Raw genomic sequence first — 24,634 nt, 5'->3', positions numbered from 1 at the left:
TTTGACAGCTGTCAAAATTAGCTGTCAAAGTTGGGGAATACAAAGTAACATTGTGTTTGCTGCCTTTGCCAGCTGGATTTGCTACATTTTGGTTATAAACTGTCGAAAAATAAGCTATTTTGATTTTGGGACTGGAACTAGAAGGATAGTAAATATCCACAATCCCTCTAGAGGGGTTTTTTTTTTATTATAAATATTTATTAAAGTTTTTAAATATAAATGCACAAATACTAAACAATCTTACTTCTGTCACAAACATAATTTCATCACTTTTTTGGACTCCCTCACATCTCCCGCTCCCATTTACATCGTTAAAAGTTTTTTCCAAACAAATTATCAACTTGTTTACAATCTCATGTCCACTCATTCAAATATAATCTAGCACTTCTTCTAAAAAATTTTTATATTTTCTTTTAGTCTTACTTATCATCAAATTTAAATCTAATTTAGTGGTGGCCAATTTTTTATAATCTAGCATCCTTCTTAACATTCAACCAAATTACAATGTTTTTGTAAATACATCTTGAATTTCTCCCAGTCTTCCTCCATCTTCTCTTCTCCCAGATCACGGATTCTGCCAGTCATCTCGGCCAGTTGCATATAGTCCATCAGCTGCATCTGCCACTCTTCCAGTGTGGGTAAATCTTGAGTTTTCCAGTTTTTTGCGATGAGTATCCTTGCTGCCGTTGTTGCATACATAAAGAATGTTCGGTCCTTCTTTAGCACCTTCTGGCCGACAATACCCAGAAGGAAGGCCTCTGGTTTCTTAGTGAAGGTATACTTAAATACCTTTTTCAGCTCATTATATATCATTTCCCAGAAGACCTTCACTTTAGGGCATGTCCACCAGAGGTGAAAGAATGTTCCTTCATTTTCTTTACATTTCCAACATTTATTATCAGACGAATGGTATATTTTGGCAAGTTTAACTGGGGTCATGTACCATCTATATATCATTTTCATTACATTTTCCTTCAGAGCATTACATGCGGTGAAGTTCAGCCCAGTGGTCCACAACCTTTCCCAGTCCTCAAACATAATGTTATGCCCAATGTCCTGTGCCCATTTTATCATAGCCGATTTAACCATTTCGTCTTGTGTATTCCATTTTAACAGCAAGTTATACATTCTGGATAGTACCTTAGTCTTTGGTTCTAACAATTCTGTTTCTAACTTCGATTTCTCCACCTGGAACCCTAACTTTTTGTCATTTTTAAAAACTTCTTGAATCTGAGCATAATGTAACCAGTCTCGCACCTTATCCTTCATTTTCTCCAAACTCTGCAATTTCCAATTGTCTCCATCTTTTTCTAATATTTCCCAATATTTTGGCCATTTGGCCTCCATATTGGGTCTTTTTCGGGCCTTAGCCTCCAGAGGTGAAAGCCACCTTGGAGTTTTATTTTCCAATAAGTCTTTATATTTTGTCCAGACATTAAACACTGCTTTCCTGACAATATGGTTCTTAAAGGCCTTATTGATCTTAACTTTATCATACCATAAGTATGCATGCCAACCAAAAGCATTGTTAAAACCTTCCAGGTCCAGTACGTCAGTGTCTTCGAGAAGTAGCCAGTCTTTTAGCCAGCAGAAAGCTGCGGCTTCATAATACAACTTTAAGTCTGGCAGGGCAAAGCCCCCTCTTTCTTTCGCATCTGTTAATATCTTAAACTTAATTCTGGGCTTTTTGCCCTGCCAGACAAATTTAGATATATCTTTCTGCCACTTCCGGAAGCACTCCGTTTTGTCCACAATCTGTAGTGTTTGAAACAAAAATAACATTTTTGGCAATACATTCATCTTAATAGCAGCAATTCGGCCTAACAAAGAAAGCTTCAATTTTGTCCAACTATCCAAGTCTCTCTTAATTTCAGACCAACATTTTTCATAGTTATCCTTGAATAGACTCAGATTTTTTGCTGTTATGTTTACCCCTAGGTACTTTACCTTTTTAACCATAGTTAGTTCTGTTTCTCTCTGAAACCGTTCTGACTCTGTGTCTGTCAAATTTTTTCCCAGCACCTTGGTTTTCTGTTTGTTTAATTTAAATCCCGCCACCCGACCAAAGTCCTGAATCAATTGTAATACTCTTTTCGTACTAGATTCTGGCTCCTGCAGGGTCAAAACTAGGTCATCTGCAAAAGCTTTAAGTTTGTATTGTTTCGCTCCGACCTGAATCCCTTCCACCAACCGGTCCCCTCTGATCATGTTCAAGAGCACCTCCAGAACCGAGATAAATAACAGAGGGGAGATCGGGCAGCCTTGTCGTGTTCCTTTTTCAATTTTGAACTCTTCTGTAACCACATTGTTAACTATCAATTTGGCCTTTTGTTCTGAATATATTGCATCAATCCCATTCTCAAACCCCCGTCCCACTCCCATTTCTTTTAAATTTCCCTTCATAAATTTCCAAGAAATATTATCAAAGGCCTTCTCCGCATCTATAAAAATTAACACTGCTTTTGTATTTATATCTGTTTGCAAAAGTTCCAAAATGTCAATAATGTTCCTAGTATTGGCAAACATATGTCTACCTGGGAGAAAGCCTGCCTGGTCTAGAGGGGGTTTTGGGACACTGCAAGAATGGCTGGAAGTGGAAAAATACTCACTGAGTTGAACAAGACTTTTTATCTCCTGGGAAAGCTTCAAGAACAAAGTAATATTTTGGCTACAGGGGTCATGGGACTGAATGAAACAGTAAACAACTTTACTGAAAATGGAAGGGACTTGACTCAAGTCTTTGTCTTTGAACCATAAGCCCCTGTAGCGGAAACAAAAGACTTTGCAGCTGAGCAGGGAAAGAAATTTGACGAATTTGAGAAACTGGAACAAGTGGAAGAGAAACATGAGGATCTGGAGGGAAAGGAAGGAGGAGTCATAATGTTGCAGAAGGCTAAGGAAGGCCAGAGGCCTGGCAGGAAGGTCATAAAGGAAAATAAGAATTGGATGATCAAGATTTGGCTTGAATTGGAGAATGAAGAATGGAGAGACCTACCTAGATGGAGACCTGAAGACTTATGGATTACAAATTTGATTAAGATGGAAGTTCGAGCGTTTGGGACATTTAAATTCATGAATTCTTTCAAACATGGAGGTCTGGCCGGAAGAAATATGGACTTTTTTGGGATTGCGCTCCTCCGAGATTCGGGGTTTAATATAAAGGACTATCCAAAGAACTGGCAAAGAGGAACTGAGAGAGACTTAAAAGCCTCCGATGTGAGATCGCCGGGCTGATAGCAGATGGACTGATGGACATTGGTTTGGGGATCGAAACCGGGAAAGGGAGGGTGGGGTTTGATGAATCCAAAGGTTGTATAAATATTTTTTCTGATATTTCTTATTTTGTATTCTTGGTTTGGTAATAGTATAAAATTGGGAAATTCGTGGAAGGGAATTTGGGTCGACCTTGGAAAAAGGGTTTAAGTAGAAGGACTGAGGTAAATAAGCTAAAATCTGTTACTAAAAGGATTTAAATATAATAATGAAATAAGGTAAAAATTGGGGATAAGAACTTGTTGAACTAACATTTGGAATTGGAATACAAGAAGGGGAGGCGAGGGGAAGTCGTGGGAAATAAGGTATAAGAAAATAAGGACTGAAAGTATACTTGTTTTGTGTGTTTTTTCTGTCTTTTTGTTTACTTGTCTTATTTGAAACTTCAATAAATATTATGCTTTTAAAAAAATTTAGCGTATCAAATGGTTGAAGGCAGATACAGCCAGATTTTTTGTGCAGGGCAGCTTTAAAGTTTGCTTGTTATACAAATGACAAGTCTTTTAACTTCCCATTTTGTCAGAATTGGATGCTATTTGCAGGCATAGCCCTCCTTCTGAGGGGATGAAGTGTACTAAATGTCAGACTCATAACTGCAGTATCTCCCACAGGGGAGGCTTTGCCAGTGCAAGGGATACAATAGGAATGGTGGGGGGGAGGGGGGAAGAGCATGGATCCCCAGGAAACAATGTGGTGAGGAAAATATTACTCTCTAGCATTTACCTTTTCAACCCAAGCGTTGGGGGGGGGAGGCTTCTTTCACCAAGGTAGTTTGGGTGATACAGCCTCATCTCCTGGGAGAGGTCTCCACAAGCCTTGCAAAGGAGAAAGAGGGTGGTGAGGAAAATACCATTGAGCCCCAGGAAAGATTGGCTAAATGTCACCCACACAACACACACCTTGTGCTAAGGGCCCTCTTATTCCAAGAGTCACTTGGGGATGTGAGCTTCAGCATTTTGGGAGGTAGAATGGAGATCTCCATTGACTTGCACAGGGGAAGAGAACAGATTCATGTGAAAAATAGTTTATAACCCCTCCAAATTTCTGTGGTTGGAGTGCTCCAAGAAAATAATTCAGTGATTAATGGCCAGACCTGTCCATCAAAAGTTTATTTTTAAAAACTATTCTCATTGGTTCTTCCTTTTTCTTCCCTCTTGTTTTATTTTTGCATGCTTGGAGAGACCATTCTAGAGAACAGCAGAATTGGCATAGTTCATAATCTGTAAAAATAGTCAGAAACATAGTTCCATTTTCAGACTGAGAGTTGTTACTAGCCAGAGCTGCCAAATGTCTTCTGAAAATCCAAGCTGCCCCGCTGCGCTCCGGAGGCTTCGCGTTGCTTTCGCTGAAGCCAGGAGAGCAAGAGGGGTTGGTGTGCACCGACCCCTCTTGCAATCCTGGCTTCGCTTCGCTGGAGAGGCGCTGCGCAGCTCTCCCTCTCTGCGCAGTGCCCCTTCAGTGAAGCGGGAGGAGAAATGGAAGGGGCTGCGCTTCAACCGCTTTGCTGAAGGGGCGCTGCGAAGAGAGGGAGAGCTGCTTGGGCTTGCCAATCATAAGGCTGGCAGTTCAAATCCGTGCGACAGGGTGAGCTCCCTTTGCTTTGTCCTAGCTCCTGCCAACCTAGCAGGACCTGCGCCAGTAGCAATTTAGTCATGCTGGCCACATGACCTGGAAAAGTCGCGAACAAATGCTGACATCCTCGGCACACCTCCTAGTTGATTTTGACTGAACTTAACCGTCCAGGGGTCCTTTACCTTACCTTTTACACTGCTAAACCCACCATTCTGACAAGTGTTTGATTGTTAATCCACTAATTCCTAGGAAAGTAACAAGGACTCAACTTTTAATACTTCTGTATGTGAAATAGCCAGGCAGATATTATGCTTCAGTTGGAACTAAACCCCTACTGACAAATTCACTTTCAGGAATGCTATTGGAGGGACCAAAGCCGAGTCCACGGATAGGTTATTGCCCAGCTATGTGGTGGGACATAACACGATGGACTGCGCTTGCTGCTTCAGTCGGCCAATCACCTGCTCCCACTACTGCAGTAGCGGCTGACACCAGTATTCCAAAACAGGTATTCTACTCGGCTTCCGGTGCCAGTCTGCCTTAATGGATGCCGCTCCTACGACAGTGGAAGATCTTTAGCGAAGGTAAACAAGGATTGAGGGTAACTGTCCTTCTAAGTTCCCCCCAGGGCCCAGGGGGAATGGGCTTCACTCGCAGATCGTCTCGATACCTTTCGCTCCGACAAGGAATGTGGGAGCAGGGAGACGCTGAGTGCAAAAAGCACTTTGCCTATTGGTAACCCTCCATTACGCCATTAAGAAGCAGAGGTTCTTCTGTTCATTAAAAGATTAATTAGGAGTAATGTACAGACGCTTGCTGGAGGAGTCAGGACAAGATTACAAATTGCTGAAATGATACAGCTGCGAGGTCGTTAAGATTTGAATCTGAAGGAAGACTTCATTCAGTGTGAAAACAGTATGTGGGGGTGGAGCCTAAAAATGGATTCCTTATATTTTCTTTATACAAATGACTTGGTAAACTCCTCAGAAGTCAATTTAAAATTTTAAGAAAACAAGGGAAGATAAAAGCGGATTAAATTATATTATGGAGTACCAAAGAGAGAGAGAGAGAGAGAGAGAGAGAGAGAACTGCATGTAAGGAAAATAAAACAAAGAAAATTATCTTAAATGGATATGGAACTAACAAGCTGGTCTGAGCCAACTACCATATTGGCCCGAATAGAAGCTGCACCTTTAAAATTGGAAGGGGGAAAAGAAAAAATACCTGAATATAAGCCGTTCCATTCCTCGCTGCTCCTGGCTGCATACTGGTGGCGGAGGAGGGGGGAGCTGCACTGCGTTGCCAGCAGCCTTTCCCTTTCCTGGCTCTCTCCCTGGCCTTCGGGGAGAGGATGGGGATTACACACAGGGCGGGCACTGCTTTCCTGCGCTCCTGACGCTGTTTGCCCCACGCTCCCTGGCTGCATACTGTAAGGTTGCGAATATAAGCCACACGTGTACTTTTTACGGTCGGAATTTGGGGGGAAAGTGAGGCTTATATTCAGGCCAATACAGTATTTGGTGAGAAGAAAAGGTTGTTATCTTGGAATGTAAGAGAAATTGGATTTTGGAGATGCACCAAGACTTTGGCAGGGCGCCATCTTTATCTGTATGGACAAAGAAAGGGAAATTGGAGACCCGTTAGAGCTCTGGCGGGGTTCCAGTTAATTCTTTCCCCAGGCTGAAGCACATATATTGTAATCATAATTGAGAGAATGACTGGATGAACACAGAACTTTTTGCGAAGAAAAAAAATGAACAAATAATTATTGCACGCAGGACGAAGGGATATAGATATTCACTTGTGGATTAATAAATTACTGAATATGTTAATAGTCAGAATATGTCACAAACTGCAGCTGTTGAACAAGGGACTATGATTAAGATTGGAATACAACTGGAATAAATAAGACTTTAGAAGCAGGGAGAGAAAAAAAAGAATTACTGAACCTGTAATCCAGCAAGTGGGAGGCCATCCAAATTATATAATTTGTTATTTGATTGTGATTACGATTTGATATGCATATCATGAGGTTTGCTTTGGAGTTTTGTAATTGAAAACTACTAAAAATTATTGACAAAAGAAAAGAAAAGAAAAAAGAACAGGTATTCCACTGGGCTGGCAAGCCTAATATAAATATCGCAATCCTACAAGTATACTACCACTTTGCAGAAATGGTTTTCAGCATTATCAATGTGGTTTAAATCTTTAGTTATGGAGAATAATGCAGTTTAGAAAAAGACCTGAATGCAGCCAAGAGAGAGCTTAGTACAATAGTTGTCTTCAATAGGACATCCAAATGCCCTCCTTAATTCTAGCTAAAAGGCTGGGCAGCAATGACTGTGTCTGCAATCCAAACGAGGATGGAAAATACCTGAACACATTAAGAAACCAGGCGGCAGCGGGGTGGGAATTGTTTTCACATTGTTGCAGAGTAAAACTGAGTTTACAGACATCCTGCAGGATTTAAAATTGGATTAACACATTTACAAAAAAGGGGAAGACTATGTGTCAAAGTTCAAAGTCTTTGAATTCTTTGCGATAGATATTATCAAGAATGTTTTCTTCCAGCATGTGCTAGAGCTGATAAGTCTAATTTGGTTTCTAATGCAACAGAAAATTCCATTGCAAGTAGTTCATGAAGAGAGATTCCATCATGAGAATAAACCCAGTTTTTTCCAGTCCAGTCATAACGCTTCGGGCCACTGTGAAAGAACAAACAAGAACATGACTGAGAACATGACATCCTATGCCCTTTTGGGGGGGGTGCTATTGGGTTGTTGTTTTTATTTTGATTATATATATTGTGGTTTTGTATTATGATTTTGTTGTGTGAACTGCCCTGAGACCTCCTGGTATAGGGCAGTATATAAATTCAATTAACAACAACAACATTTAAATATCAACCAAATATGACAGAAGGAAGGGTGTGCAGGCTGGAAATGGGTACTTGGAACTCCCACAGCGATTTGCATTAAGTTATCACACAATATGATCCATGGTGTGATTGAAAGCCAACTGGTTGGCATGAGGCGAATTAGGCCAAAGAAAAATCAATCTATTTCTAAAAGGTTGGAGTTGGCTTCACAACTTTAACATACATGCCACTAAAGTTCTGGGGCAGTCCTGACTGTGGCACCAGCTAGAGATGAAAAAATTCAGCCCCCTGACAGCTCCTGACCGTAGGAGAGTTAGCTATTCTGCTGGTCCAAAAGGCCTTGGTGCCTTCCCTGCTTCTCCTGACACCCCACAGCCACCACAGGAGCTCTGTGCTAAAACGGGACACTTGCTTTAGGTTTCATTCATTCCTGATGGTCCAATCCTCACGATGGCCCACCTGAATTAGCCTCACTTTATTAAACAGCAGTCAGAAAATTGTGTTGTCGTTTTCTGTAACATACTAGAAAGTAAATATTCTAATTTTCCACATCCTAACACTGGCTTAGGTATGTTTTAATATTTTATTTATTCATTTAAAACATTGTCTGCTCTTCACTGCACAACAATATGGTATCTGTCAGCTCAGCATTCCAGAGACGCAGTGCAGGATCAGTGCTCCCAATGGACGGTGCATCAGAGGGTGTCACTCACTGACCAAAAGCCTAAGTTCAATGAGTAGCACTGCAAAATAGAGAAAGTCATACAAATAGTTCCAGGGGCTGTGGGAGAAAATAATCACCTACTGTATCACCGAAGCACTTGTTAGCCTGACTAGCACCTGATATTGACTGCCTGGGAAATCCGTACAAGCCATTCTGAGTCTCCAAAGTGCATGAAACTAATAAAGCTGAGGTAGGAGATCTTTTAGTTCAATTGTAAAATTTCTAGAACATTCTAACAAACAGACATTTGCTTACCTGCTTGGAGAGGACAGCCATATCTGTTTGTTTGGTGTCTGTTTGTTGATCACATATGTTCCCATGCTTCCACCCAATTTAACTGTTAATACTCCAGTCTACAGAATAAATTGGGAGCGGGGAGAGAAAACAAAACAAAACAAGCTATCTGTAAGAACTTGCAATATATTTATATAAGCAGAAATCTCAGGGTCTGGCTTGTAATAATTGATTAAGATTTCACAACTAAAACATGAGAGCAAAAATGATTAAATAACCTATTTTTTCAAATAAGTGCAAATAAACTATTATTACTTCTCATCCAAACTGAATTTTGCATTTCTACATTTTTCTGTGCTGTAAAGCCATACTCTCAAGAATAAGGATTGTGGGGGGGCGGTATCTATATCTCCTCCCCTCTCTATACATAACGTACCATAGGATGACCAAACGATACTGCAAATTGATTGCCTGGTTTTTCTCTAGAAACCAACTTGATTCACATTCTTTGTTTCCAGTTTCTGTTTAGGAATCCAGTCCACAAGGTAATGGACTGAAGCAAATAATTCAGAGGTGGAAAACTGTGTCTAGGTAAATTTTAACGACTTAAAAACAAAACAAAAACAGAAGCACAGGAATATGGCACCTTTTTCAGATGGCCGTTTCCCCAACGGGACCCTCTTTCAGGGATCTTATTCCTATGGGAAGTGGGCCAAAGACAGAAACTGGCAAAGAAACAAAGGTAGTTCAGCCTTTGTACACCAGGCTCGTTTCTATACGCCCCACCCTCCATCCTGGCAGCCAAGAGACATTAGGACACGCTAGCCAGGCCAACACACTCAAGGCTGTGGCTGGGGAAAAGGCAGGGTGGCTGAGCAGGGAGGGTGGGGTGGCCTGGGAAAAGTCCCAAGGGCCACAGAGAGAAACCTGAAGAGTGGCCCTTGGGCCCCAGCCCGGCTGTAGGGGATTGCCAACAAGTGTGTGTGTCTCAAACCTACAGCTTTATACTTTTGATGAAGTGTCCAGTCACCAAATTTTATCTCTGGAATGTTCTTATTCAGAAAGGCAGGGATTTCTTTCAGGTTGCATGTCTATATTGCACAGCATTGTCTAAGGGATTTTCTATTCATTAAGCTCCCAGGCCTGGACTGGAAAAGGAAAGTTGGAAAGATCCCTCTATGCAGGGATTAACTGACTTTAGGAATATGGATTTGGGTCAGGAGGAGATTGGAGTTCGGGGGGCCTTTGGAGTTGGAGGAATTTTGAAATATGCCCTGAAATACTTTATGGATCCTAGCTTTAATTGTGGAAATTTGGCTGACCTGTCGAGAGGGAGTGGAGGTGTTGTTGGATTGGAGTTTCCTCGAGATCTGCTCTTTAGCATCAAAGAACATGGAGAAGAACTGCAGAAGGGATGTGGAAAAGAGTTAAGAGCCTCGGACATAAGATCTCCAGGTTGATGGACTGTATGGAGTGGATGGAAGTGTCTGTCAGAGCCCGAGACCGGGGAGAGGAGATGGTGGAAGAAGATTGGAAGATTTAAAGTCTATACAGTGGTGCCCCGCAAGACGAATGCCTCGCAAGACAGAAAACTCACTAGACGAAAGAGTTTTCCGTTTTGGAGGTGCTTCGCAAAACGAATTTCCTATGGGCTTGCTTCGCAAGACGAAAATGTCTTGCGAGTTCCTGCGGGGTTTTTTTCCTTCCCCCACCCTTTTTCTAAGCCGCTTATCTGCTTATCCGCTAAGAGCCGCTAAACCGCTAATAGCGCTAATCTGCTAATCCGTCAATGGGCTTGCTTCGCAAGACGAAAAAACCGCTAGACGAAGAGACTCGCGGAACGGATTCTTTTCGTCTTGCGAGGCACCACTGTATATAGAAATATTGTAAAATTAATGAGTGACAGGAAAATGTTGGAATGAATTTTTATGGCCTTAGTAGAAATGCTATAAGGAGTTAAGTTTAAATAAGTATACCAATTTTAATGGAAATAAGATTAAAAATATGTTAAGACATTTATATGATAGAAAATGGAGAAAGATGGAAAGGAATTGCTAAAACAATGGAGGTGGAATACAAAGAGGGAGGTGAGAGGAGGTCGATGATATAAGGGAATGAAAGTTAGAATATGGAAAAGGAATGATGTATGTTTTTAAATTGTTTTTGTTTTGTTTAGTTTATTATGTTGGGTGAGGTGTTGAGGTTGTGTTTTGTATATTGTATTGTATTGTATTATTTTTTCTTGTTCTTGTTCTTTTTTTTGTTTCTCTCTTTTCTTTCTTTTTCCTTTTTAAAAAGCAATAAATATTATTTCAAAATTTTAAATAGTTCAGCTGGAATACCATCACTTCCACTGGCCTTGTTATTAGCAGTGCTTTCTAAGGCCCATTTGACTTCACTCTCCAGGATGTCTGGCTCAAGGTCAGCAACCACACTACCTGGGGTGTACGAGCCATCCATATCTTTCTGGTATAATTCCTCTGTGTATTCTTGCCACCTCTTCTTGATGTCTTCTGCTTCTGTTAGGTCCTTACCACTTTTGTCCTTTATTATGGTAATCTTTGTACAAAATGTTCCTTTCATATCTCCAGTTTTATTGAAGAGATCTCTGGTTCTTCCCATTCTGTTGTTTTCCTCTACAGTAGTGCCCCGCAAGACGAATGCCTCGCAAGACAAAAAACTCGCTAGACGAAAGGTTTTTTCGCCCGCGATTTGCCTCGCAAGACGAATTCCCCTATGGGCTTGCTTCGCAAAACGAAAACGTCTCGCGACTTTGTTTCCTTTGTGTAAAAACCGTTAAAACCAAGGGTGCTTAGCTTGAGCAGCTGCAGTTGCAACTTGACTTCGAGGAGCAACTGTTAGCACGTGGTTTGGTAGCCTTTTCTCAGACTTTGCTCACTTTTGAAGATTTCCCAAAACTTTTCCAGAACTTTTCCAGAACTTCTCTTTCATCCATTTGGTAAGTTAAACTTTTAAAACTTTTTTGGGGGGTTTTGGATTTTGGGTTGGGGTGTTTGGGATTCAAGGACTTGGTGTTGGGAAGGGGTTTGCGATAATCTGGGGGCTTGTGGGCCTTTTTTGGGAATTTTTATGATTTTCTGTGACCACTGGGCCAGGTTGATTTTTTTTGAAAAATTTTCTGAGTTTGAATTTCTGAGTGCTGGCCATGTTGTTATTTTTTGAAATTTTTTTTTGTCTGGGTGGGGAAGCAGTTGGGGAGGGGTTTGCAGCAGTTGGGGAGGGGCTGGGGGAGCAGTTGGGGAGGGGTTTGCAATTTCTGTGTTGTGGGTGGGTTGGTGCGTGTCTGTGGGAGCAGTTGAGGTTTTTGAAGACATTGGTGATTTTTGAAGCTTTTCCTAAACTTATTTTGCAGCCATTTGAGGTTTCTGAGGACGTCGGTGGTTGATTGTTGAAGCTTTTCCAGAACTTCTCTTTCATCCATTTGGTAAGCTAAACTTTTAAAACTTTTTTGGGGGTTTTTGGATTTTGGATTTGGGGTTGGGGTGCTTGGGATTCAAGGCCTTGGTTCTGGGTTTTAATTTCTGTGTGGTGGGTGGCTGGCTGCTTTTGTATTTTTTGGGTTTGAAGCACATCACTGATTTTTTTTTCTGTTTCTGAGTTTACGAAGGTAGGAGCTGTGCTGCCATGGGACCCAAGAAGACTGCTGCTGCGGTGGCCGGCGAGAGGAAGAAGGAGAAGGTGACGCTGGAAATGAAGAAGGAGATCATCTGGAAGCACGACGGCGGAATGCGTGTGACGGACATCGCCAGGGAGTACGGCAGGAACCCATCGACCATCGGGACCATCCTGAAGATGAGGGAGAAGATCCTGGCGACTGATGCAGCCAAGGGAGTCACCAGGATCGTGAAGAACCGCCCAGCTGTCCTGGAGGAGGTCGAGAAGTTGCTGCTCATCTGGATAGAAGAGAAGCAGCGTGCAGGGGACACAGTGTCTGAGGCCGTCATTTGTGAGAAGGCCAAGGCCTTGCACGCTGACCTCATCCGGGAACAGCCAGGAACCTCAGCCGAGCCAGAAGTCTTCAAGGCTAGCAGAGGTTGGTTTGACCGGTTCAAGACAAGATCTGGCATCCACAGTGTGGTCAGGCATGGAGAGGCTGCCAGTTCTGATGTTCCTGCGGCTGAAGACTTTGCAGCGGAGTTCCTGGAGGTTGTGACGACGGAGGGCTACGTTCTGCAGGCAGAGGCTGCGCAGGAGCAGGCCTCACTGGAAGAGGAGGAAGCAACTGAGGAACGGCTGTCCTCCGAAAGACTGAGGGACATTTGCCAGAAGTGGAAGGAGGTGCAGACTTTTGCAGATCTACACCACCATGAGAAGCACGTGGCACATGACGCTGGGAACTTTTATGATACGAGGGTCATGTCGTCTTTCAGGGAGCTGCTGAAAAGGCGGATAAAGCAGCAGACTATGGACAGGTTCTTGACCAAGAAGCAAAGAGTGGAAGAGGAGCCTTCTTCGAGTGGTCCCCCAGAGTCTTAGAAAATGTACTGTACACTTTGTTGATTTTTAAATGTTTTTCTGTCATGTTTATAAAGTTAATTTATTTTCCCTTCAATTTTTGAACTGCTCTTTACAGTATGTGTGACTTTAAAGAGCAGTTAATAAACTGTTGTTGTACCAAATTTGGCTTTGTTTGGACTTTTTTTGACCGTAGGAACGCATTAATTGATTTTCAATGCATTCCTATGGGATTTCGTGCTTCGCAAGACGAAAAATTCGCTAGACGACAAAAATTGCGGAACGAATTAATTTCGTCTTGTGGGGCACCACTGTATTTCTTTGCATTGCTCGTTTAAGAAGGCCTTCTTGTCTCTCCTTGCTATTTTTTGGAAATCGGCATTCAATTTCCTGTTTCTTTCACTATCTCCCTCACATTTTGCTTGCCTTCTCTCCCCCGCTATTTGTAAGGCCTCGTTGGACAGCCACTTTGCTTTCTTGCATTTCCTTTTCATGGGGATGGTTTTTATTGCTGCCTCCTGTATAATGTTACGAGCCTCCATCCACAGTTCTTCAGGCACTCTGTCCACCAAATCTAAATCCTTAAACCTGTTCCTCACTTCCACTGTGTATTCATAAGGGATTTGATCTAGATTGTATCTTACCGGCCCAGTGGTTTTCCCTACTTTCTTCATAAAATAAAATACTATAGTATAAAATAAAATACTATAGTATAAAATAAAATACTATACCGAAAATGAGACATCATAATCTTGAGGAGTAAAGGGCTTGTCTGCCAGCTCCTCAAAGAAATCTGTTAATGACTCCAGGGTTTCTTCAGCAAGTTTTTCATACATAGTTTCATCTATTGAGCTGTAAAAGTCAGGTAAAGAAAGAGTTACTCAAATTTTATACCATTAAATCAAAATATTATCAGTGCAAAACAAGAAATCCCAAAAAAGAACACAGTAACTTGAGGATGTTTGTTACCGACACATACTGGTGTAGGAACCATTTCTGAAGTTGCAATAAAAAAGAAAAATTAGGTATGTATAGCCCAGAAATTTTATTCGGCTGAACCTTAATTCACCACACACTGCAACTTCCATTCATTAGACAGTCCTCTGATTAAGGAACTTTAGGCTACAATTCTGACCCCACTTCTCTGGAAGTAAGCCCACTGAATTTATTATGACTTACTTTTGAATAGATACAGTTAGGTTTGCACTGTTAGTCAATTAATTGATTACATCTGCATACATTTAGACATTGATTTGTCTGTCTTGTCCATTTTTGTTTCTTTTCTATATGTTTGGCCCTCTCTTGAGAATTTGTTACCAAACTTGACAGCAGGCTTCACTGCCATTTGGACACTGGTTCCGTCATAGCTGGCTCCCTCTGGCTGGCTAGCCTTTGGGCTCCATTTTCCCTCCCCGTTCCCTCCAGTGACAGTGTTTTCTGCTGCTCCAGAGAAGCGGACACGGAGCAATAGTTCCAAACTACAAGAAAGAAGATTCCACCTAAACATTAGGAAGAACTTCCTGACAGTAAGAGCTGTTTGACAGTGGAATTTGCTGCCAAGGAGTGTGGTGGAGTCTCCTTCTTTGGAGGTCTTTAAGCAGAGGCTTGACAACCATATGTCAGGAGTGCTCTGATGGTGTTTCCTGCTTGGCAGGAGGTTGAACTTGATGGCCCTTGTGGTCTCTTCCAACTCTATGATTCTATGATTCTAGAACCATGGAGTCCCACTCCCTGCTTTTCCTCTCCGGTTGCTTCCCCGCGGCTCATCTCAGCCAATGGCAGAACAGTGCCAGGAGGCAGACATCACCGGTAAGGACCACCCAGAGCTTTAAAAAACAGCACCAAGATCATGCAGCAAAACGCATCCCTCCCTCCATAGCACAGCCATCCTTCTTTATTTCAGACATCAAGATATAGCAGCATATCATGATGATTAGCTGGTGATCTATCATGATGTTGAAAATCAGATATTGCCCAGCCCTAGATGACATCTGGCTTAATTTGAAAGAACCCTTCCCCTCTTTATTCTTACGATATTTTCATAGCAAAAGTACTAATGGACGTTTCCATTCATTTTAGTAAAGCTTGTGTAGTTTTCCACAAAGATGCGCAGTTAGGCTACCTGGACACCTGTTTGAGGCCTAAGCCCACTTTCCACAATATGCATGTCCCGTGGTTTTGTCTTAATTGCGGCTCCATCCCAGTCTGCTCTGGTAACACGTGAACAAGCAAGATCATGTGGAAGACAACCACAACCTGCCTATTCCCACATCAGGAATGCTTGGGATGTAGGGAATAGGGAGTGGCACTTTCCAAATGCAAGAACCACCCATAAGTTGGCAACACAATGAGTGTTGGAGAACTTGGAAATGGATCCTCTTCACCTCTTAATCAGAGAGCGCTTACTCTCTTTACACGGCTAGTGGCTACTGATATTTCTCCCTCTTGGTGTTTACGTGTTTTATTGACTAAAGTTAAGAAGTGGGCTGATGCGACTGTTCTAGTAAAGGTTATCTGGAGGAACTGAAAGCTTGCAGCTCTTCCATTCTCTTGCTACATGAATTAGTTAAACAAGCCTGTCTCCACCATACTGAGAGTAAACAAGGCATTCGGCTACAAAAGAAGAAAACAAAGGTCTGGTCACATGTGAAAGTGCTGGATGCTGTGGCATTTTAAGATAAATTTGTTGCATATGTAATGACACTATTATTCACTTAAAATGATTCAGCTTTACCAACTAACACCCCAACGCAGATCCCATGCGCATGGCTTTGGTTTCGATGGTTTCATTCTTCTGAGATGACTGTTTCTGTCCTCAATATTGATCTCTGTTTGGGAAGTTCCCAGAGTTGCCAGGTGGCCAATTCTATATACAACGTACCTTTTGTCAATTCGAGTTCCTGCACTTCTTATGCATTGCAGTTGAGCACTCTTGGCTTTGACTTTGAGAACGCCATATAAACAATGTTGCTGCACATCCTGTGAAGAAATAAGTTTTAAGTACTTTTGTGGAAAATCATGTTCTTCAGCAGAAGGCTAAGTGCAAGCAGCACAACTTTCAGGGTTGTGTCCTCCCTGAGGGGATTCTGCTACATTTTGTTTTACGCTGTTTTATTTTGTGGTTAGGATTGTGTATATTTCTGCCACGGGAACCTCGGATGAAAGCTGGATTATAAATGCTTTAATAATACATAATAATTACTTATTATTATAAGTAACCATATATATATATATATACATACATATATATATATATATATATATATATATATGTGCCAAGTCCTCTGACCAGGAGTAGCATCGTTTGTATTTCAAGTCCTTAGGCCATGCTGTTCCTTCCAGAAGCAAGCACATTCCTTCTCCCAACTTTTCTATCCGAGTTCATTTCCAGCTTTGTCCATGTATTCACCCCTTTGTTTAGCAAGATCTATAGCCAGTGTGCAGGGCAGAGGGGCCACGCAAACCAAGGCCCCTCTCCCTTCGCACGGCTTGACTCTTTTGCCTGCTATCTTAGTGAGTCTTTTTCCATTTGGAAGGCGGAGGACGAGCTCCGGAGACCCACCTTTCCTGCCCTCTTCCCTCCCTCCCATCTCGGCTGCAAGAGAAGCGCCCCCAAAACTCCCCGCCAGCGGCCGGCCTGTCCTTTCCCGGCTCCCCGCCAAGCTGCCAGCGGAGGGTCCCGCCGCCCTTTCTGGGCCCAAGGCGAGGGCTGCCGAGGCCGCCGGGCCCGGAAGGCCTCCCGAGCCCCGCCGGGAGCGGCCCAGGCGGCTCCTCCCGCCACGAGAGACCGGGGCCGGCCGGGCGGCCCTTCTGGGGGCGAGGGAGAAGCTCCGCCGGCCTTCTCCCCGGGGCTCCGGCGTCGCCCCTTCCGCGCGCCTTCCCTCCCGGCCGAGGCCCAGCACTCACCGCCCGGCCCACGAGGAGCGCGAGGCCGCAGCCGCTTCTCCGGAAAGGAGGCGCCCCCGCCGCCGCCCCCGCCGCGGCCTCCTCCGGCTCCGGCCAGCGCCCGCCGGCGCCTCCCCGCCGGCCCCGGGCCGCCGCCCGGGAGAAGAGCCGCCACATGAGGGCCCAAGGCGGCGCGCCGGAGACTCGGGCTCGGGCGCGGCGCTGCCCGCCTCCTCTCGCCCTCCGCCCAAGCCTCTCCGGGGCCAGCTGAATCCTGGCTGCCCCCCCGCCCGCTCCTCGGCCGGTGAATCGGGCCCAGAAGAGCCTCCCAGGGCCGCGCGGGAGGAGAGAAAGGGCCGCCGCGGCAACAGAAGGACTTCTTGGGGGGGGCGGGGGCGGGGGGGGCGGCCTGTGCTTTTTGCTCTTTGGTTTCTGTAGTTTGGCGGGTGGCGAATAGGGACAGCCAAAACTTACTGGAAGAAAGAAAATGGGGGCGAGGGGGTGGGCAAAAGCCACCCCTTAGAGGCCGTTCGCTCTCTTCCTAGTTTCTTTGAGACAATTTTCTAATCAAAAAAACATGAAAACATTAGATGCAAATTACTTTTTTTAAAAAAGATATTTATTGAGATTTTCAACATCAACACAGGAAAAATCAAAAAAGAAAAAAAATAGGTAGAAAAAAATAGAGAAAAAAAATATACAGAAGTAAAAATAGTTAAAAGCACAAAAATAAAAATAATTAAAAACACCTTATGTCCATATCCTAAACTGTCATTACCTTCTTCCTTAGACCTCTTCCTCCTCCCCTTCTTTGTATTCTAGTTATTAATTATCCCAGCAAATCCTTCCCATATTTCATAATATTCTGTCAATACATTACCCTAAAATGTTTTAATCTTAACTTTCTATAGTAAAATAAATCTTAAAACTTAAAACTTAAAACTTATCCTTACCACAAATCCTCATAACCTTCTTTCATGATTCTTTAAACATTTTTACTAAAACCATTCCAGCATTTTCCTAAAATTCATTAATATTATAAAACGGTTCTAGTAGTAAAAAAGAAAAAACAAACAAACAAATCCAGTCATCCAGCGTCCCTTCCTCCTGGTTCCGGGTTTTGTCAGTCCTTATAGTCAAATCAATCTATCTCATTAGCCTGGCAACCTTATGTCCGAGGCCCTCAAGTCTCTTCCAGGTCTCTTCCACGGTTCTTCTTCATATTTGTGGTTGTAGTTTCCGTTGTCTCCTGCTCGCGGCGGCTCCAGCTTAACACTATTTTCAGCCCTTCTTAACAGGTCAGCCCCTTTTCCAAATTCAACACCAAATTCCATATGATATTTAACAGCGTGTCTCGAAAACACTCCAAATTCAAGTGCCCCCACAATCCCAAACATCTCACGGCCCATTACCATATTTAAAAAGTCCAGATATCCCAGCATAGGGGGGGTCAATCCATCCCCCCATTTCTAAAACCAACCAAGCTTTTTCTTTCCAGATCTGGCTTTTTCCAATTTCATTAGTCAAGTCCACAAGCTCATGTTCTGTCAAGACAGACTCCTGCCTTGGTTCCTGAGAGGGCTCCTCTGCTTGTTCAAAGTTCCCCACTACTTGTTCAAAATTTTCCACTGCTTGTTGTAAATTTCCAACCAAGGTCGCTGTCCCTTTCACTTCTTCATGTAATTGTTCCAGTAGGGCATTTGTTTTATAAAAGGCACACAACAAAGCTTCAGAGTACATTGTCCTGCAAGGTCAGAATGCCTGTTCCCAGGGTGGTAATCTATACCAGCTGCCAGTTCTCTGGAATTGGTTACAGTTTCACAGTCTCCCTCTAGGGGGAAAACTTCTGTTTGTTCTTGCAACAAAGTTTCCCCTTTTAAAATACTTTGTCAAAATTTATTCCTTTCAAATACAGAAGAAAGCCATGGAGTCACTATGTTTCTCCTTTTTTCACTATCTGTCAAAGACATTTATTTCTAGTCAGTACACTTCAACATTGTTCCTGACACCCCCGCTCCAGTTTCAGGATGGAGGGAAGTTGCTTTAAACAATCCAGTTACTTTAAAATAATCTAAAATTGATCCTCCCCCTTCTTTTGCTGTCAAAGGGGGGTTCCGCAGTTATAAATGATGGAATCCAATCCTTTAAAGATGGTTTTCTTGGCTCTAGTTAATATTGTCTTTGCTTTATTCTGTTTACAACGAACGGAAGGCTGACTTCCTGTTTCGACCTTCCCGTTCCGTACCAAATTAAGATGAATAAGAATAATTAATGAATAATTAAGATGAATATTTTAGAGTCCAATTCTTTTCTACTTGTTAATCCTTTTTTTTTTTTTTTTATCCAATTATTCCAGATCTAAGTACTCACGGGTGCTTGTTTTTTAGTCCGAATTGTTCCAGGAAAAAGGCAGCGCTCTCCGGCAACAGCTGTGCAGGCAGATTACAACCTGCAGGCATTAAGGTTTTGTTTCCCAAGCTATCCTTCCTGCCCTCCTCTCCATGTCTGCGGGCAGCTGGTTCCAGTCCAATGTAGTCATCATCTATTGTCTTTTTAGTATTATTAAAGATTTTCTTGTTTTACAGAAGTATGTGTAATGTCTCTCATATTTTTTCCGTGTAACATTTTTACAAATCAGTTTCATTTGTTGAGACATTGGGGGGGGAGGGGGGAAGATGGGGGATTGGGTGGCGATGTTTCTATTTTGCTTAATGTATGTGGGGTTTGGTGTCAGCGTTGCTTGTGCAGGTTCTCTGCTGTTCACTTCTGTTCCTTTGGTGGTAAGAGAGGTTGGGGTTCGCCTAGGGTGTGGTTGTTCATTTGTGGTTGGCTGTAGTGGTCTTTGTTTTCATGTGTGAGTGGGGGTGGGTGGGTGGGTGTTTTTGAATCAGGTTAGCCATATTGATTTGTATGCTGTTGGTGGATTATTGTCGTCGTCTTGTTGGGCTGTGTATGTGATAAAGGGGAGCCATACCGGGGTGAAGGCATCTTCTTCTGTTTGTTTCTGTGTCAGTTTCAGTTTATTGGTTAATTTTTCTAATAAGGCTGTTTCCCATACAATTTGGTACCATTGATCCATGCTTACTCCTGCAGGTCTCTCCAGTGTTTGGCTATGATGTTTCTGGCTGTTGAGGTGGGTTATGAGCTCTTTATGATGTGAGTGGGCATTATTATCTTGGAAGATGTTTAGTAGGGCCAGTTCTGGGGTGACTTCTAATACTTGCTTAATTATTTTGCATATTTCTTGTATGATTCTTGTCCAGAAGAGTTGGATTTTGGGGCACTCCCACCACATGTGGAGGTATGTGCCTGTGGAGGTGCACCCTCCCCAGCATTTTGGTGAGGTTCCTGGGCGTATTAGCGCTAGTTTTCTTGGTGTTAGGTACCACCTGCAGGTGAGTTTCAGAGTGAGTTCTTTTCTTTTCGTTGATATGGATTTAAAGGGGGGTTTAGACCACATTCTGGTCCATTGAGTGGGGATAATCTCATAGCCTATGTCATTCTCCAATATCTTTTTTGGTTGCGTCTAGGGGGTTCGTGAGATTTTGGAGTAGTATTTTGTATATTGCGGATACCATCCCTTTCCTGTTTCCCTTTGTTGTTAGGAGGAGGTTTTCGAAGGTTGTCAGGGGCCTAGTTGTTGCTGATTTTATATATATATATATATATATATATATATATATTATATTATATTATATTATATTATATTATATTATATTAATCCCGCCCATCTGGCTGGGTTTCCCCAGCCACTCTGGGCCAAAAATACACTAAAATGTCATACATTAAAAACTTCCCTGATTTTACTGTTGGGTTGTTTAAGAGGGCATGTAGTTGGTGTTGTGCTAACCAGGGCATTTGGGTGTCTTCTAGTTTGTCTTGTATTTCTTGTGTTGACAAAAGTTTGTTATTTTTATAGAAGTCTATTAGGCAATATAAGCCTTTGGTTTGCCAGGTTTTTATCTGGAGGTTTTGTGCTGCATGGTGGAATAATGGGTGGTATCCCAGGGGATTAGTGGGGATGGGGTTGGGGATAGTTTGCCCATTTCTGTTTTCCATGCTTTGAGCATGGTCTGTGTGTATCTGTTAAGTGTTGTGGGAATTTTCTTTGTTTGGGAGGAGTGGGTATGCTGTGGTGCAGGTATTTTCAATTGTGTCCCTCTCTAGGTGTACCCATTGTTTTGTCTCATCTTCTAGTATATATGGGATTATATGGCGTATTTGGTTGGCAATGTAATATGCTTCTATGTTGGGGATTCCCCATCTTCCTTCTGAGGTGGGGAGGTGCAGGTATTTGGGGCTTATTCTTGGTTTTTTATGTGAGACGATAAAAGAGTGTAGTTTTCTCTGCCAACTGTGGAGTTGGGTTGGGGGAATCCAGATTGGGAGGGTTTGGAATAGGTAGGTTAGTTTTGGGAGGATGATCATTTTGATCATGGCTATTTTGTCTGAGAGAGTGAAATTCATGTTGTTCCATCTTTTTAGGTCTTTGTTAATTTGTCGCCACAGGGGCTTGTAGTTGTGGAGGTATAATTTATTGAGGTTTCTGGTTATTTGTACCCCTAGGTATCTGAACTTGGTGTGGCACAGTTTTCTTTTGGTGACCTTAGTGAGTTCTTTTTGGGTGTGAGGAGGGGTGTTGAAGCACATAGCTTCTGACTTTGTAAAATTTACCTGTAGGCCCGACACCATTGCAAATGTGTTGAGTTTTCTGATTAGGGAGGTTGCTGTGCTTATGGGGTCTGGTGTTGTGACCATTAGGTTGTCTGCAAAGAGCCCTAATTTATAGGTTCTGCCTTTTATTTCCACTCCCTTGATGTCTGTGGCTGCTCGGATTCGGATTGCTATGGGTTCCAGAGCCAGAATAAATAAGAAGGGAGACAGTGGGCATCCTTGTTTCGTGCCTCTTTGGATAGCTATAGTATTAGAATCCATATTGTTAGTTCTGCATTTTGCTGAGGCTTGGGAGTATATTTGTTTGAGGATTTGTAGGAAGTTGGGGCCAAATTTCATGTTAGTTAGTACTGCTAATATGTATTTCCACTCTAAGCAATCAAAGGCTTTGAGGGTGTCTAGGGACATAATTGTCAATGGGAGTTTAGTTACCCTGTTGTGATTGATCAGGTTCAGTAGTTTCCTGATGGGGTCTGTTATATTGCGGCCAGGGACAAAGCCAGTCTGGTCTGAGGCTATTAACTTGTGTAGGAAGATTTTTAGGCGGTTGGCCAAGATTGATGTGAATATCTTGTAGTCTTGGTTTATTAATGAGATTGGGCGGTATGATTCTACTTTGAGGTTGTCTTTTAGTGGTTTTGGGATGGAGACTATTTTGGAGTGGGTCCAGGTTTTGGGGATGGGCCAGCACTGTTTGCCATCTCCCTGTTTGGTGTCATCTCAATCTCCCTAATGGTTTTGGTTTGAGGTCTGTTTGGCGTCCTCTTGGAGTAGGGCGTGTTGCGGTTAGAAGTTGTAGCAGTGGTGGTTCCTGGGTGTTGTTGGGTTGCTGAGCTGATCAGGCGTTGTTGACTGGTGGCTTTTACAGAGCGTTCAAATTAGGTGGCCATTTGTGTTACTTCTAGGCTGTGTTTTAAGAGCTTCTCTGGGGTTTCCATAGTCGCCTCAGCAGTGCCGCCAAAGCGGGGGGGGGGGGGTGGTCAGGTAAGCAGAGAAGCGGATAGACCATCAGACAGACAGTTCACATAGAGGGAGGGGGTTAGCAGGCAGAGATGTGTGAGATCAGAGGAGTGGGGCCAGGGGAAATGTGTGTTTAGGAGGAGTTGTATATACACAAAAGGGGTACTGGGGTCCAGTTAAGGTGGAGGGTGGGGTTGGGGATGCGTTCAGAAACAGAGCCAGACAGACAGGCTATATGTAAAGGGTGGGGGGAGAAGGAGGAAGAAGAGAAAGAACAAAACGCGGGAGGAGAGGGGTGGGAGGAGGGGGAAATTGGAGTAAAATAAAAGTGGGAAAGAGAGACAGAAAGAGAGGAGGAAAGAGAGAGAAGGAGAGATAGTAAATAACAGCGGTAATAAATTGCAGTGATAGTTTTTAGCTATAATATGAGGGGGGCAAAGTGTAGTACAGTGATATGTGTGTATGAATGTATGTATGTGTTTACTTTAAAGAGAGAGGGGGAGGGGGATGGAGAAAGGGAGGGGGAAAGAGAAAGAGAAGGAAGAGGAGGGTGGGAAGAAGAAGAAGAAAAGAGAAAAAAGGGAGGGGTGGGGGGAGAGAGAGGGAACTGTGGGAGTGGGGGTGGTATGGGGAAAGAGGTCTTGTTTTAAAAGAGGGGGTGGGGGGAGAAAGGGCTCCCCCCTCAAAGCAAACTGACAATGGCTAAAAAAAAAGGGGGGATAGAAAACAAAAATGGGGGTGGAGAGTAAAAAGTAGGGGGAAATATGAGGAAAAATAAGCAAAAAGGAGCTGAGTGTCCCGGAAGGGATTTAAGGAGAGTATTTATATGCTGAGGAGGAGGAAGTAAAATAGAGATGAAATAAAAGAAGTTGGAAGAAAAGAGGACAACTGCAACAAAAAAGGTCCCCCCCTTTTTGGGGGGTGGAGAGTGTGATTTAAGTAATATATGCATGTATTTTAAAAAAGGTAGTAATAGAAATTTAGTAGAGGGACTGAAGACTTAGGGGGGGGGAAGGGGGGTTGTTTTGTGTTGTTTTTTAAAAAAGGTTAGAATATATGAGGGGGAAGGGGGGAATTTATGTATTAAAAATAGGTGGAGATGAAAATAGTAATATAAGAATATTATTATTTTCAAAAAGAAGAAAGAAAATTCTTTTTAAAAAAACCAATAAAAAATTAAAATTAAAATAGAAAATGTTTTCCCCTTCTTCCTTCCCCTTAAAAAAACAAACAAAAAACAAAAAACACAAACAACAACAATAACAATAACTACAAAAAACACTCCCTTAAAAATACAAAAAAGATCCTTTTTCTTTTTTCCCTCAAAAATTGAAAATACAGTGGTACCTTGGGTTACATACGCTTCAGGTTACAGACTCTACTAACCCAGAAATAGTGCTTCAGGTTAAGAACTTTGCTTCAGGATGAGAACAGAAATCATGCTCTGGCGGCGCAGCGGCAGCAGGAGGCCCCATTAGCTAAAGTGGTGCTTCAGGTTAAGAACAGTTTCAGGTTAAGAATAGACCTCTGGAACGAATTAAGTACTTAACCCGAGGTACCACTGTAGAGGGAAGCAAGGTCTTTTTCAATGGGCTCCTCTTTGAGCTCCGGCTTGCTTTTTCGTCATCATCTATTGTCACACATAAGGGGTCAAGAAAATACTTCTTGCGAGTTATGGGATTTGCTCAAGAAGATAAGCATCAGGATTATCTGCAACACTTGTTTTGAGAACAAAACAAGTCTTATTCAACATCTTTATCAACGACTTGGATGATGGACTCAAGGGGATCCTGATCAAATTTGCAGATGACACCAAACTGGGAGGGGTGGCTAACACCCCAGAGGACAGGATCACACTTCAAAACGACCTTGACAGATTAGAGAACTGGGCCAAAACAAACAAGATGAATTTTAACAGGGAGAAATGTAAAGTATTGCACTTGGGCAAAAAAAAATGA

The 24,634-nt window shown here is 42.8% G+C and overlaps 1 protein-coding gene across 3 annotated transcripts; it reads right to left on the bottom strand.

Moving 5' to 3' along the window:
- Positions 1-5,099: 5,099 nt before the first annotated feature.
- On the bottom strand, positions 5,100-17,256 carry FXN (frataxin). Of its 3 annotated transcripts, none has more exons than XM_081881103.1 (5): positions 17,064-17,256; positions 16,039-16,136; positions 13,889-14,009; positions 8,703-8,800; positions 5,100-6,451 (listed from the first exon to the last, which is right to left on the bottom strand). In XM_081881103.1, exons 1-5 carry the CDS (start codon positions 17,217-17,219, stop codon positions 6,448-6,450), a joined length of 477 nt encoding a protein of 158 aa, XP_081737229.1. In that variant the 5' UTR covers positions 17,220-17,256; the 3' UTR covers positions 5,100-6,447. The 3 variants fall into 3 exon arrangements, with proteins under 3 accessions (XP_081737229.1, XP_081737227.1, XP_081737228.1); XM_081881101.1 differs by lacking the exon at positions 5,100-6,451 and adding an exon at positions 7,249-7,550; XM_081881102.1 differs by lacking the exon at positions 5,100-6,451 and adding an exon at positions 8,288-8,466.
- Between the last annotated feature and the right edge of the window lie 7,378 nt (positions 17,257-24,634).

The sequence above is a fragment of the Podarcis erhardii genome, assembly GCF_964252035.2.
Source record: "Podarcis erhardii genome assembly, chromosome: 11".
Lineage (NCBI taxonomy): Eukaryota > Metazoa > Chordata > Lepidosauria > Squamata > Lacertidae > Podarcis > Podarcis erhardii.
This window is presented reverse-complemented; position numbering and strand designations above follow the sequence as displayed.